The 16,580-nt window shown below is 37.4% G+C and overlaps 1 protein-coding gene across 8 annotated transcripts in view; it reads left to right on the top strand.

The window, feature by feature from the left end:
* mast2 (microtubule associated serine/threonine kinase 2) overlaps nucleotides 1–16,580 on the top strand; it is a 162,896-nt gene that overhangs the window by 90,996 nt on the left and 55,320 nt on the right. For all 8 annotated transcript variants that reach the window (XM_067459858.1, XM_067459848.1, XM_067459849.1 and 5 more), the window contains one exon: nucleotides 13,032–13,063. In XM_067459858.1, coding sequence (XP_067315959.1) covers nucleotides 13,032–13,063 — 32 coding nt within the window. The remainder of the gene's footprint in view (nucleotides 1–13,031; nucleotides 13,064–16,580) is intronic.

Here is a 16,580-nt window from a genome sequence, read left to right as displayed (position 1 = left end):
GTTCTCTATTGGGCGGAAATTTTGGTCACCTGAGCAAAAACATTCTTTACACCAGACCTGTACAGCATATGTAAACACACACACACACACACACACACACACACACACACACACACACACACACACACACACACACACACACACGTGGTTTCATCATGCAGTTATAACTTTTAGCTTTAATGTGTTGTTTCTATTTTATTTAACTCTTGATTTAACTTGGTGATTTATTAAATATTTATTTTTCAGAAGTCACTAAATTAAGCACAATTTAGGTTGTCTGAGATTTTTATAGTGCTGTTAACTCTCTAATTTACCAAGAATTACTATTAAAAATCTCCCCCAGGAAAGTTACATTCTCTATAATTATACAATATTATAATATATATGTATAAAAAATAAGCAGTTACACTGAGATGGTTTTTAATGTGTTTTGTACAGTCAATTATTTACGACTGGCAGCATTAAACCATCAAACTTAAAAGTTTATTTATTGCTTTAAATTGATATATTATATCAGTTTAAGTTTAAATGCTTCAATTTGTTAAAAGTTATGCTAAAGTCAAGGGAACATGTGAACTCTTATATAGTTATCTAAACATCCCTGTAACCCAAACCACACACACATCTATTTAAACTTGCGCTTTACTGATGTGTTTTGATTTTGCATGCTGCACTTGTGGTGAGTGTGTAACTTTAAATGTTTTTTTGTTACCGTGCTGTGCCCATCATTCATTATTTCCACCACTTATCCAAGACACTGTTTTTTGTACATTTATTTCACGTTACCCCTCTTATCAACCTTTTATTCTTTCTGCGTGGCCGGATGTGTGCACAGCTTATGTAAGTCAATGAATTCATAACTCATTTGTTTCTGGAATCAATGGTATACAATGCAACACAATGCATACATGATTTCTTCCTGCTGCCTTATGGTTTCAGTAATACTTTTAAGCACCTCAAACAACCCATTTTTTTTTAAACTGCTTTCCCAGTTACAAATGCATTGTTCTATTCCCGCAACTGTCACTTAGAGCAAAACAGTACAGAATAGCACGATAGAACCACATGCAGCACTGTATTGTTCAAGCCCGTTGTGGTAAGGGCAAATGCATAGTTACGAATAATTCTGCCGACATCGCGTTTTGAAGCTCCTCCGTCTGCAGTGGGGGGAAGGGGGGGCATACTGTCACCCTGTATGTAGGAGACGGATAAACTCTCTTTGAATATTGCAGATGGCAAGATACACCAATGAGGCATCCTGCTGCTACACGTGGAGAGATCTGACAGAACGTGGCTCCAGCATTGTCGCGTTAGCTCGACGCTAATGCATAACGATCTTTAGAAAAAGTGCAGTCGATAGCTTGAAGCGTTAAAGTTCAAATAAAGGTAAAAGCAAAATAGTTGTCAAACAGAAGCAGCAAATACACTTCCAGCTTGGCATGCTGGTACATCATTACTGCGTTTAAATTGTTCAAAGTTTAAAAAAAAGAAAAGCCCATCTGCCAATCTCCACACCAGCATTGTGTTTTTCTTCACTCTCCATTATCTCCACTTAGGAATGTAGATTTAATTTGAATATGCAAATTCTAATTAGGATTAGTGGGTTTTTTCATGTCCTTTTTTTTAATTTCCAGAGTTTGATAGTCAGTGTGAATAGCTAGACTGATCACTAGATTAGCATCTGAGTGAGGGAGCACAGGAAAAGACCGAATGAATGAATTAAGGGCTAGACGTCCTCTTCTGCCAAAAGCGCACCACAATAGTAGGGATAATTACTTGGTGCATCCTTCCAACAACACAAGAAAATTCTCATATATCACGACTGCTAATTGTGCCAGTTTAGCCCTCACACAGTATGACGGGAGGCGGGAGGCAGCCAAGTTGTCTTTGTATGTAATGATGATGATGATGATGTGGCATCTCTTAAAACCTGCAGCTGCATCTATCAGAAGTGTTTCACAGCATTTCTCTCCCATCCTTCCGATTGCCACCCTCTGTTCTTTTATTCACTCTTTTCCTCTCCTGAACCTCAGCTGCTTTGCGTCCTGTCTTCCCCTGTGGCCCCGCCTCAGCCATCTTCCTGCCCTACATACTCCCAGCACCAGCTTCAATTAATATGAATGAGTTACAACCCGAATTAAACACTCCGTTCTCTCACACGCAACTGGGTTCAGTCTATCCCATGCATCCTGTGCTAAATGATGACTATGGTAAACCGAGATGTTAAAGGGATAGTTCACCCAAAATTGAAAATTTGATGTTTATCTACTTATAAAGTGCTAATAATCTGAATACATATTAAACCCTGTGGGTTGTGATGGTACATTGATCACGAAACGATCGATTTGTGCGAGAATGTGTTTTTTTAACTCATCTCAGACAAATCTCATCTAGTTTTTCCAACCCCATTACTTCCGCCGGAGAGGGTCAAAATCCGGCGCGATCATAGATATGTGTACACAGATTCCTTTTTCGACCAAAGTGCATCTATGTACACATATCTATGATCGCGCCGGATTTTGACCTTCTCGGGGAAAAAAACCACACTCTAAAAAATGGTGGGTTAAAAACAACTCAAGCTGGGTTGAAAATGGACAAACCCAGAAATTGGGTTGTTTGAACCCAGTGAATGGACCTATTAAAACAACCCAATTTCTGGGTTTGTCCATTTTCAACCCAAACAAGTTGTTTTTAACCCAGCATAATTTAGAGTGCATTGACATGCATTATATGGCAATGGTTGGATTTAAAAATCTTTGTGTTCTACTAAAGAAACAAACACACCTACATCTTGGATGCCCTGGGGGTAAACAAACATGACATTTTCATTTTGGGGTGAACTATCCCTTTAACAGCTGCATAGCAGTACTCCGGTTACTATAAAACTCTAGCATTATGGCGAGTTTTACGTGGGCAAACACCTCTCATTATAAAAAAAAGTATGCTCTTTTGGAGCTCTTAATTATCCTGCACTTGTAAAGTATAAACATAAATGTATTAAAATCCTTCTATTGATGTTTCTTTGTTGTTTGGCATGGTTTCCACTTTCCAGTTGTCCATTATCCTCTGTTCCAGCCCAACAGTTTTCAATCACTCATTATAATGATGTCTTCTCTGCCTCAAGCGTCACACTCTCCTTATGTATATTGTTCTATCTATGTTACAATGACCCAGTTAATTAATATCCTCCTAGTACATATTACTCTCTGATTTGCCTTTCCCTTTCTTTCTCTTTCTTACCCCCATCAGTTTCGTTTGCTTGTTCATTGCAAGCAATTAGTCTCGACAGGCTTAGTGCTACGCCCCATTTGCCCCATAAAATGATTAAACAGCCTCAGACCTGCTTCATGCAATCACTATACTACACCCTTCTTGACCTTTTATTGTTTAAACACAGCGACAGGAAGCAATGGTGGACTTGTTGGTGTCTAAGAGTTCACAAAGGGACACAAATGTAGGTTTACTAATGCGCATGTATGTTGGCGGGATAGTAAGAGGCAAGGGGTCACATTGAAGAAAAAATGTGCAATATACGTTTTGCTTGCAAAAGTCTTGTATTTTGACAGAGTACACACCTACTTTCAATGACTGGCAACATTTTTCATTCAACATTTAAGTTCCCGACTATATTTAAGATGAAATGCCCATCTTGGTTATACTTGCAGAGCTTTTTGGAGCTCCGTAACACTGTCCTTTCCACATTAACTCGGGCAGCGAGAAATTCTTCCCCTGGGTCCACTGTAATTAGTTCATTAGTCCTTTGTAATGAAATCGGCCAAGACTGCGTCAACGTGTCCAGGGGAGGCAGCGTGCTTGTATCTTTCGCTCACACCGTGTCCTAACCAGGTGTGACTCGATAAAGCTACATGTAATAAAAGCTGTCTCTTTCTTGTTTATTTGAGCATTTTAACAAGCAAGCAGCAACAGGCATTTTGGTATTTATATGGTTTCAGTTTCTGCTCATTGCTTGTCCCACCCACAGTGAATAGTCCTGCTCTCAACAATAGTGCATTAAACATGAGATATCTTCTGATTGCTTGAAAACGCACCAGTTTCATGTACAGCACAAATGCCATGTTTTCTAAATACTTACAAAGCTGCAAACCATCTTTAAGAGACCATGTATTATGCTAATTGAGCTTAAATCCGTGTGCCATTATTACCCGTCAGGATTATTCTCCTGCATCCATAATCATCTGTTGAGGAAATATGCCAGCCATTCACTCAAAGACAGAAAGAGCTGGCATGATTGACATGCTGTGTGCCTGTCCTGGCAATCTTGCTGTCCCACACACAGCCTGTCACTGTCAGACGCTGTCCAGCGTCCCTGGTGAGATCTCAAAGGAACCAGCAAGTTCTGACTTTTTGACCAGGCCTGTCCGTTTCCATCCTGGAAGCCTTTGGACACTGTACTTGGCTTTGTAACAGGGCAGCACTTTGACAGCTGTCATCAATTCTTTATGCTTTAAGTGTCAGTGTGTTTTTGCGGGGCACGCCAAGGCAAACATCACTCTATTATATATCTGTTTTATATGAAGTCAAGTACACTCTTAGAAGAAAAGGTTCTATTGGCGCTACTTATTTGGAACCCCTAAAAGGTTCTATATAGACTCATTTTTAAATGTAAAAAGGGTTATTTCTTTTCATTATAGAGGACAAGGTTCTTTGGAGTTGAGTATACTATAAAAAAAACTTTTCTTATTTAGTATTTTTGTCATGTTTCTAGTCTAAATATATCTAAAAATTGTTACATTAAGAAACAATTACTAGACAAGTAAAAATTAAGAGAGTTTTTGCTTAAAATAAGCAATTTTAGGTAATCTGGTAAGTAAAATAATGTTGTTTTAAAGCTACACTGCGTAACTTTTAGTTTATTCTTAGTCAAAAACACTTAGTTCCTTCAAAAATATATGTGCTCATTAATGTATTTTTACTTTTTTCAAGTAATAAAGTATTCTCGTAAGTTCATAATATACCATTGAAAATGCATACGGGTGAGGGGTTCGAATGCCGGTCGCCATGTTGCCCTTCCATCTTGAAAGTACATTAGCCAAAGAGGGACATACCTGTAAATTCAAGCTTCGCCTTTCGCGGTTTAACACTCGATGGCACCGTGTTGAATGTGAAGAGGGGGATTGCCATGTTAATCTTGGACTACATCGGCCACCGTAGGAGTTAAAACGAAAGCAGAATTGAGAGGAACAGAAACTATTATTCACTGGATGGTCATATATCTTTTTTGAGCCTTGTACGGGCCTCAAGTTGAGAGATTTTACTCATTTGCGGCGATGCGTGTTGCAGTAGCACCATCATATCTATCTGACTACAACATATAGCCCATAACACACTCTCAAACTTTTATTTTTTTTAACCGTTTGCCAGGAGTAAAATTTATACATGTGGTTTAAACAACCAGATAGGCTACATTTACATTTGTCCGGTTTCGTCTGAAATGTTTTCATCCTTCTGAATTGGTTTGTTTAGTGATCGGAATTAAATAGGCTACGTCTCAAAAGAATCTCGGGACTACTCCTGGTCATTGCGCAATCAGATAAATACCTGGTCAGAGAAAACAAATGAAGGAACCAGTTTTAAAAAGGCCATAACTAGCAGCTGCGCTGAAGAAATGCAGCGTAGCGCATGACTCTGAACCTATGCTCTGAACACTGTGCGTAAGCTATTATAGTTTCGTGTTGTTTCCACCAGTGCAGCACATCTCATTGTTCCTTTTAATTAATAAAATAAATATAAAACGAAGGAGAAGCCTAAAAAAAAAGGCCTGAAGCCCGGCCTGCGTTTTAGGTATGATGTGAAAGTTGGCCCGAAGCCCGGCCCTAGGGGCGTAAAAAAGTCGGGGCCCGTCGGGCTCGGGCATAAATGCAGGGCTTTATATCTTTTCACCGCTAGATGGGGGAAAATATCACACAGTGTAGCTTTAAGATTATTTTGCTTACCGCACTGGCAGATAATTTTGCTTATTTTAAAATATTGAGATTATATTAAAATATACAAAAAAAAAATATTAAGCAACAAATCAGCATTAGAATAATTTCTGAAGGATCACTGAAACTGACGTAACAACTGCTAAAAATTCAGCATTATTGCCACAAGAATACATTAAATTTTAAAATATATTAAAATAGAAAACATTTATTTTAAATTATAATATTTCACAATAGTTCTGTTTTTACTGCATTTTCATTAGAGACACATAAGTGCATATTTATAAAGAAGAACTGGTTTATGATTTTTTTTTCCTCTGACGTATACATTTACAAAGCATGTCATATTTACAAATTTATTAAATCAAAACATGTAGCATGAAGATGTATGTATGTGTGTATGCATGTATGTATCCACTGAGATGTAACGGAAGGGTGATGTTGTTCTTGGCTGATCTTTGGAGTCACGAGGACCAGTTTGCATTTTGACCTGCAGTCACAGCAACTCTGGTTTGTTTCAGTGCCCTATCACTGCCATTGCATTATTATTGAGTACTATGGTCTTGCTGGGTTAGGTTAATGTGAGTGGAGCCTGACTCCCTGTAACAAATCATAACGATGCTAAACGAATATTCAGTGTGTGTTTTGCCTTAATGTATGGCTGCTTGGCCTCAAGAGCTCTGAGGCTTTTGCAATTAGCTCTGCAAGCTTGAAATCTATCCTGGAGGGCACACCACCACAAGCCAGCACTAATCAGGGAGAGATTTAGAGCTGTCAGTCAAACACTAAATTGTTGCTCAGGATAGCTGGATCCCATCAGGTTCCACTCTACCCAAGTTCACAATAAAATTGCACAGAATCGTGATGCAACACACCGTTTAACCCCTAAAACCTGAAATCTACCACCTCTGGTAAGCTCTTATAACAGTGTAAACACAGAGTTGCTTATCTCGCTGTGGCTCCTGATGGCTTTAACTGTCTCCAGGAGTCCATTTAAGCAGCGTGGTGCTGCTTTCGGCCCATCTCACTGATTACATTTCCCTGCACTACGGTTTCCTGTCATGCTGGACGGACTTAAGAAATATTAATGGGCTCCATTGGGTAGATTGCTTTTGTGGGAGAGCAGTGGGCCTGCTCCAAACTGTCACTCTGGCTAATTTCATTGCCTAGCCTTTTAGCCCATGGCAATGACGGAGCCTTGGCCAGGATGCTGTTGTGTGTATGTTTGTGGCTTTGTGTAGCAAAGCAACTGCTCCCTCAGACCCCACCCTCCATATGCCTTAATGGAATCAGTCTGCCAGAACAGAGTTCATTTGCTTCAGATTTTATTAAAAAAGAAATAAAAAAAGAAAATAGAAATATTCGCCCAAATGTGTTGTTTTTGTTTTTAGAATTACAGTTCTAAAGATATTACAAAAAGTAACTTTAGAAATAAAATATTTTATAACATTTCAGCATAGCATTACGCACAAATTTTAGGGCTACATCGGCCATTACTTTTTTGAGCTGCATCTGAATATGTTTAGATATATTTACAGTCCAAAACGGTTTGGTTACCATGCAGAATTCTTCAAAAGATCTTGTTTTATTTTCTGCAAAAGAAAGAAAATCATACTGTTGGGCAAACTATCCCAAAAATATGAAATATTTTTTTCTTGAACAAAGCAATATTCTAAATAAGACACTAAAACTGCCAGTAGGTGGCGGTAAATGTCATTGAGATGTTAATTTATTAATTCGATTTTTTCATATGGCTGATTCCTTTAGGAATAAAGTCTATTTTATATATATGTATATATATATATATATATATATATTATATCATATGATATAAATATGAAACAAAACAATCGTACAGTGGCAAATATCATGAAATTTGAGGCTGCTTTTAGTCTAACTTCATTCTAAAGGCTACATTATTACATTATATTATGTCACCATTCAACTGTATAAAATTTCCGTACGCAGATCTGGGGTGTTAAATCGTTTTATTTGTGTTATTTTTCCATAACTAATTAACTAAATGAACACGTTAAATCGACAGCCCTTAAAATCATATAACATAAATTATTCTATTAGAGATGGGGAGAGAATGGTGGCTCTGGTAGAAATACAGAAATAGGATTGAGGCATCCGGAAGACATCTAAGGACAATTTCAATGATTATAAGCAAAGTCAAACAAAGACAAACAAAAACTAGGCTGTACACTGATGTCCCAAAAGTACATACCAAAATGTACTTCCTATCCTGGGTAGACAGTTTACAAAGTTTTAAAACACAGCCTTAGTCTGGCTTTGCCTTATTTTTTTCTGCGTTCACTGCAGACCTCTAGATAATAGGCATGAACATTTCTGTGGCACGCTCTCGCTCCTGTCACAGTTCTCCCGAACACTATCACACATACATACCTTCCAGATATCAGGCAGCACTGGTTTGCTCCACAACTAATCAGATTTGGCAACGAGTGTAGATACTCACTTCATCTTACACACAAGCTAACAAGGTTTAGTCCATCTACAGTGCTTGAAGGCTGATGCATCCATACCTGAGTTCAGTCAGAGCAGTGGGAATGCACTGATGAGCACTTCAGGCTTGTTATGGGAGAGAGGGAGAGAGGAGGCTACAGAGGTCAAGAGAGAGGGAGAGATGCACTTTTTCTGACAGCACAGAGGGAAAGTGATTTCAAGTTGACATGAAAAGCAGAAAAAGCTGCCATATATGAAGCCTCTAGGCATATCAGGTTGGTATCGGTGGAGTTGCTAATTAAAAAAAGTAGGCCCGTGTTTTGCTAAGGTTGCACTTTGAGAAGTTGCTGTGTTAATATGCTGCAGATGGGTCAGGAGGACGGGAAGGTTCCCTGGCTCAGTCCTCCACCGATGCGGGGAGACAGATGTCTCATAGACACGCTCTGAATACAGTTACAGCTCGCTTACTCTCTCTCACGCTCTCAATCCTCTCATAATTTTACCTACCGTTTCTCTCCTGGTCAGTACGATATTGAATTTGTCCTGTCTAATATGTTCTTTCTTCACTTCGGTCAAATATCCCTGCAGTAATAAGAGCTGGTTTCAGTAGGCTGATGTTTTTTAGTGCACTTGAAATGAGTTATGATCTCAGCCAGAGATTGAACATAGATTGTCTCATTCTCTGAACAAACATGTCTTTCACAGTCCATTGACAGCTGCAAGTGAAATCATAACTGTCACATTTGAGATAATGTTGTTTATTGCAATATATAAACTTAATAAGTGATTCAAAAACGAAAAATAATTTTGATCTTGAAAATACTTAATACTACTGTAAAATATTTGATTTTGAGGTTTCATATTTGGAAAAAGATAATAGATAATTATGCATAATATACATATTATAGTAAATTTTGTTTTATTTGAATAATAAATATATTACACACTCATAACCACAATAGTACAATAGAAACAATACACTAAGAAAAGTCAGTAAAATACAGCCCAGTAGATTAATTTGAAATGTATTCAAATTAATGTGATATTTTTTTCACTGGTGTTATAAACATTTTTAAATATTCATTGCATTGTGTCGTGTTGTAGGGTTAAAGAAAATCGCTGTACACTTAAAGGTACACTATGTAGTATTTTTACAGTAAAATATCAAAAAACCACCAGGCCAATGTTATATATTTTGTTCAGTTAAGTTCTCACAATACCACAAATATTTCCAACTATTTGTTGTGAGCTAATTGATATTTTAACCAAGGAGCCCGGGACATCTGAGGGAGTCGCCTGTTAATTGTGTCATATCTGCGTTACCCTTGGTTTTATTTAGCAGAAGCGCTTTAATCTTGGCAGTGTGCAACAAGTGTCACAGCAGCCGCAGAGCAAATGCATATAGTAACGTCATAGCATAATTTTAAACACACTTAAATGTATCTAATATTATAAACGGAGCTGCTATCTCATACTTAAGACTGGAAAAGCGGAAATGGCACCTGCAACTGTGTCCAGTTGTCATAATGTGTTTGCGGAACAATTTCTCTATACTAGTCTATATACTGTTTTCTATACTGCTTTATACTACAGTAACGTTAATAATTGCATCCATGAACATGGGAATCTGCCCGAGTCCTATTTTCCACCGGTTGTGAGGTGAAGACCACATGTCTCAAGATTCTGAGCTCAAGTTGGCATCATTAAACTACGCCTTTGTTTTGAATAGGTGACCTCTGGCGGACGGAAAAATTACATAGTGCAGCTTTAACCGAAAAGGTACTGGCAATTTTCTGCTGGGACATAGTTTTTAGTTTTTTTCTTAAAGTGTACTTAAAATGTAGATAAATATTAAAGATTAAAGCTGCTGTCTATAACTTTTTTGTTTTGTTTTCAAGATTTATAAAAATTATATAATGAGACTGTACAACATGAATCCATTTTCCAAACTGTGTTTTTGTCTTACCTTAAATCATTATGGTACTCTTATAATAAGTGTTTTTATTGGGACTATTTCAGACCGGTCTGGTAACTGATGCTGAGTAGCACAGTCCCTGCGTAATCTGCCATAGACACAAACAGAGAGAAGTAGCTCCGGCTGCAATGTTCTTCCGCAAGACGCATGCAGTTCTGTTTATTAACCGCTAGAGCACAAAAAGTTACAGACTGCAGCTTTATGTGAACATTTGAATTAAAGGTGTCATGAACTGGCTTTTAAAAAAATGTTATACTGTTGTCTGAGGTCAACTAATGATGTTCGTGTGTTTTTTAAGTTCAAAAACATCATAACTAATAAGTAATAGGCTATTTTCTACACTGGTTTTGAGGCTCTCTCCTGAACACTGGGTTTTGTTGGGCATGCTGCACTGGAGTCTTGGAAGTAAACACCTACGGCTAGGATTGGATAAGATTTGCATATTTACTGAGCTTCAGCTCTCCTGTCAGTTCACATGAGGGAGAGGAGAGATTGTTGTGAAAGCGGCAACCAGAAGGATTTTCTCGATCACGGCTGGTAAACATCTTTATCAAACAAACACAATGATTTATTTCTCATCCACCTGCGATATATTACATATAGCCCACACGATCGGTCGATATACACGCCCTTCAAATGTCAAGTCGAGAGAGACAACAGCACAGATCAAGAATATTATGATATTCATTGGTCTGCCGGGCTTTGTGAGGCCTGGCCCATACGTGTCTGAGTCCAGCGTACTAAAGGCATGTTTCTGTTAGACACGTACACATAAGCAAAACAATCTATAACCATGCAATACTATCACATATAAAAACACATTTTACTCATAAGTGTGTTGCACCAGTCCTGTCAGATCCAAATCCAGCATCGACCGGAGATTTGTTTACAAACTATTCCGCAGTGAACTGAAGTGAACATGTCTTCCCCACGTGAGCTGGAACATATTAAAATATTATATATAATAATATTATAATATTAGGATCAGAAGGAAACTTATGCAGCGACTCTGTTCTTCCACAAACAGGAATAGCGCAACATCTTAATCTTCCTCGACATGAAATTGTTGTTGACCAGCTAGCACGAGTCGGTGGGCTGAGCTACTGGATTAGACGTGCTGTAGAGGTGTGTTTCGTAGCGCTATGACGTAAGAATGAAGCACAAGATCATTTTCTGGGCCTGGTGTATATAAAAGCTTTTCTTTGAGTAACAAGGATATTCTTATATTATCATGACCTTTTATATATTAAAAGCTCAAGGGAAAGTTGATTTCCCAATTCATCACCCCTTTAAATGTTGATTGGCCAGAATTAAATAAGGATTTGATCTGCTGTAAAGTGTAACAACACCAGACCCTTGGCGCCCTCATATGCATTTGTTAGAATACATAATGGACACAATGATTTTGTATATTATGTATTTTAACAGTATTGTTCTATGAAACTATCAATCACTTGTTTTTTAAACAAATATCATTGCCTCATTGTTTTTGTATATGTATTTTAAGAAATTTTAAAGGCTTAGGTCTTTGCTTAGGTCTGTTTTTATTGCCACCCAAAAAATATATTTTTAATCGTAAAAAAATAATCGTCTGAAATGCTTGATTACGAAAAAAATCTTTAGTGACCTAGTTACAGTATGATTCCGATTTAAAGACTGTTGTTTTTGAAAGATATATTAAGCCAGATGAAAGAAAACATGCTGTCAACAGAAAGTTCTCGCTAACAAATGCTTGTTTTGTGTAACTGGATGAGTTGATTCAGTGAGGATCAGTACGCACGTGGCCTCTGCCCATACACCCACAATTTTAATGGATGTCGGGTTTTGTAAACACATCCAATAATTAAATGTAATCACTTATCTAAAAGCCATTGTTTTTGTTGGCTTTCTATCTGTCAAGAGTGCTAATACACTGTTCAGATTTTGTTTTGATAGAAAGATTTAACTCTTCACAGTCTACAGTTTAAATAAGGTTTTGAAAATGGGGTCCAGGGGATTCTAGGGGGTCTGTTGATTTTCATGCTTATCGTGAAAAGCGCTATACAAATAAATTGAAATCTAAATTTAATCAAAAATATTTCTAATCAGGTTTGTACACATAACATCACTGTTATATAGTGTGTGTGTGGTGTGTGTGGATATTTACATGAGAGGATATTCACTATGAACAACGACAGATGGAATGGCCTTATTCTGTGTCTGTCCTCTGTCCCATGGGTCCTCTGGACCTGATATCCGTTGTCTTTTCTCAGTCCAGTTATCAGTAGGCACTGCTCTAAGTTAAATCTGGCTTTGTTTAATATTGATTCACTTTTGCCATCTAGTGGTGTTTTTTTACCTTCAAAATGGGAGAAAGAAAAAAAACTCTTGCTGGATGCAAGCAACTATTTCACTCAATCACTTGAATCATATATTGAATCTAACACTAATAATGAAAGAAAAGCCTGTTCTTAAGAGTTCACTCCAGTTATTTCGTTGTTGTGACCAAAGTTGAATTGTGGTTGTTGAATTCTGCCACCTGGTGGATGATTTAGTGTCTGCATCCAATTTAGGTTTCCAAGTTCACAAGCTCTGCTATTTGCTTTGCGAGACAGAAGCATTCATTTGATTTACATTTAAACTTGTGTTCTTCTCTTTCTTCATTTCAGAAGGAGCTGAGTCTTCCCAGAAGAGGCAGTTTGTGAGTACTTGAGAATTTCTTCTTTTATTTTCTGAATTGGGATAAAAATATATATGATCTGTTGTGAATAATCAGATCCTAGATTTGAAAAAAATCTAATTGAAATGAGAAGTGAAGAGGATGTTATGCCCATTTAGCGATGAGGTGTGTAGTTTTGCTCATCTATTGTAATTGCACTTTAGTACGTACTTTGATAAATCAATTTAATCAATAAAATCAATAAAATCACTTTCATAAATCTGTTCCATATTACTTTAGCAATACAGTGGTATACTGTAGAAAATACAGGGACGTCTCTTGTGAAATTCTACATTGTTATACATTGTGTGTACACACCGTGACTAACGCATTCAGTTATTGTATATTATTAATGTTGCAGATACTCAGTTATTTTGTTTCGCTTCTGATAAATTCAGTCACATATCTGGACCTGACTATTAAATATGTTGTATGTCCAGTTCAATAAAAAAAACTCCTGATGTTGTGAGATAAGCAGTGTATTAACATGCTTGACTAGTTAGCAAAATTATCATGACCTACTGTCTGTGTGTAGATAGGTAATGTTTCAGTTTAATGTTTCAGACACTGCTGTATCAGTTGGGTTAGCATTCTTATTATATCACAGTGTCAACACTGTTTACTGCACATTGACAGGGTCATGGGGGTCGTAGGTGACTGGTAGGGCAGTGACAGGCAGATTACTGCAGGCCTTTTCCAACAGCTGAGCATTTTGGTTCCTGTTCTAGCACACCTATCTATATCTTTCTTTCTATTTATTTTTAACCCACTGCCAGAAAAGAATGTGCTCTTTACAGCCAATCATACAAAGCCGCAATATCAGCATCATGAGATTAGGGGTGGCAGAACATTTTTCGGTGTTACGTTTTAGGTGTAACATTTGAGTGCTGCAAAGCTTGTGTGTAAGCATACTGTTGTTGTGTTCTTTCTTATGCACACAGGCACAAGGTTTTTGTTTTTCTCATCTTTGTATAGCTCAAGCTATAGAGACTGGCAGGGGCAGGCAGAGTGCTGGCTATTGTGAGGGTTCACTGAGTTTGTTCCACCCGCCACAGGATTACAGGACTTAATCAAATCAAGCTTTCTATTCAGCCACGCTGTTTGTCAGTGAAATCTCATTTTAGCATTTAGGGTTTTGGTGCTTTCTGACTCCCCCTCTCGTATCTTCTCCCTTTCCATCTCACCGTTTCACTTTCTGGTGTGGGAACCCCGTAAAAGGGAAATTAAAATTCTGTAATTTTTTTACTCACTCTCAAGTCAATCAAAACCTGTGTGACTTGCTTTGTTAAAGGAGTAGTTCATTCTAAAATGAAAATTACTCCATGAATTTCTTCTTTCTGTCGAAGATAATCGGTGGCAATGACAGGGTCCATTGAGTTTGAAGCTCAAAAAACACATCCATCCATCATAAACATACTCCACACAGGGGGTTAATAATGGCCTTCTGAAGCGAATTGCTTTGGTTTTGTAAGAAAAATATCTATATTTAAAACTTTATAAAGGAAATCACCAGAAAATCGCCTTCCATATTCAACCTTTGCATAAAAGTGTAATGCATCTTGCAGTTCAGAACATTTACATTACTTTCTAGTGATACGTTGTGTCAATAACGCTTTTTTCGTAAGTATAAAGCTTAAAATTTAACTTTATAAAGTTTTAAATATGGATATACATTAATAATCATTAAAAACTTTTAAAGTGTTCATAAACTGAGAAATCAACTTCCCGTTGAGCTTTTGATATATAAAATGTCAGGGTTATATAAGAATATCCTGTAAGTTTCAGAGCTGAAAGCTTCCTTGTTAGTCAAAGAAAACTTTTATAGACACCAAGCCCAGCAAACGACAGATTTCAAAATATGCCACACCTTGACATCAGCGTGTGGTCAAACACCGCCTTAATATAAGATAAACAATGCCTGATTCTGCAGCCCTGCCCACTGACTCGTGCCACTGACATAGAGCTAAACTGGATCAAACTTCTAAGCAATAAACATACCGCATAAGCTTCATTCAGATTCCAATATTATGAATGCAAGAATTAACTATTTTTAATTAAAGCCCATCTTTCAAGTTGAAAATCACTGTGAATGAATGTGTAGATAAATAGTATAGGAACTTGACTTGCGTGAAGAAATTAATCATAAATGTGCATTAAAACAGTTTTTTTTTTAAAGAAATTGTGACTAAAATTACTTCCGTTGTGAAAAACGCTCTGATCGGAAGTGACGCAACGGCCGGTAAACATCGTCTTTTCGTAATGGTATCAGACACTGAAGAGGTTGAAGTTAGGATAAATGTCAACTCTTACAATGGGCTATTGCCGTATGATTACGAGCCGCCTAGGCAAGAGAGGGGTCAGGGAGAGTTAAGGGGAAAGGTAAATGGACAGAGGAGAGAGATAGAGTTGTGGTGTGAGGAGAATTGGTTGAGAATTGGCCAGGTGTCTTGGTGAGTGACCACAGGGTATAGCTAATTGTGGCTAACGTTATCTCCATGTTTATCACATTGCAGTATCTTTAATAAATCATATTTATCAATATTGCTGTCGACTTTGTTGTTTTTCAAGCATCCATGTAGATTGTCACCATCTATGCCAGAAATATGTGTCTTAAAATAATTAATTTAGATCCCAGATTTTAAATGAATGTTGTAGGATGTAGGCTATAGCTTACATCTGTGACGGTCAGATAGGGATAGACATTCTGTGCATTTCTACACAACATAGTTTATCGTGAAATTTTGTAGAAATTGCCAGCTGATGTTTAATCAGTAACTGCTTTTAGACCTCGGTGTCCGCATGTTCTGCTTCTGCAGATGTCAAGCATTTGGGTCGTATATCTGAACAACATAACCGGACAGCTGGAATTCTGAGCTTAGTCGGCTGTTATACTACTCACCTCTTAGTATTTCCGACGGACATAATGTAAATGAGCTCACATGTACTGTGGAATACGTGTTTGAAAGCAGTTAGTCTTTAGGCTAGGATGGGAATATGCTGTTCATGTAAATAAAGTCATTGTAACAAGGATCTTTTATTGATTCACCATTGTGACAACAGAATTCACCACTGTGACAACTCAAACCTACTATAACTATAATTACAATAACGACAATCTCTATTTTCTGTTTCCACCTCTCAGACTACGTAAACCCACACTGAGAGCCAGGGCTGCAGCGCTTATGTTTGCCTGTAGTTGCGTCATATGACGCGTTCTCTGGGGAAAGGCGGGTTTTTGGAGCGTAGCTTAGAACAGGCACTTTTTTTCTTAATTTCTGCCTGTGGGTGTTGTAAAACATATGTATTCTTATGTATGTCTTTTTAAATTTACATTTTCATACAATATTCTGTATAAATTAAGTTCTAAAATTAAATTGAAAGATGGCCTTTAATATCTAGCTCACATGAGGAGAACATTGCCATTGCGTGTTTGTTCTTTCATTTCATCACAGATTTGTTTGTAAACGAGATTAGATTTTCAGACAGGATGAGATTACAT

This window comes from Pseudorasbora parva, chromosome 12, assembly GCF_024679245.1.
Source record: "Pseudorasbora parva isolate DD20220531a chromosome 12, ASM2467924v1, whole genome shotgun sequence".
Taxonomy (NCBI): Eukaryota; Metazoa; Chordata; class Actinopteri; order Cypriniformes; family Gobionidae; genus Pseudorasbora; species Pseudorasbora parva.
This window is presented reverse-complemented; position numbering and strand designations above follow the sequence as displayed.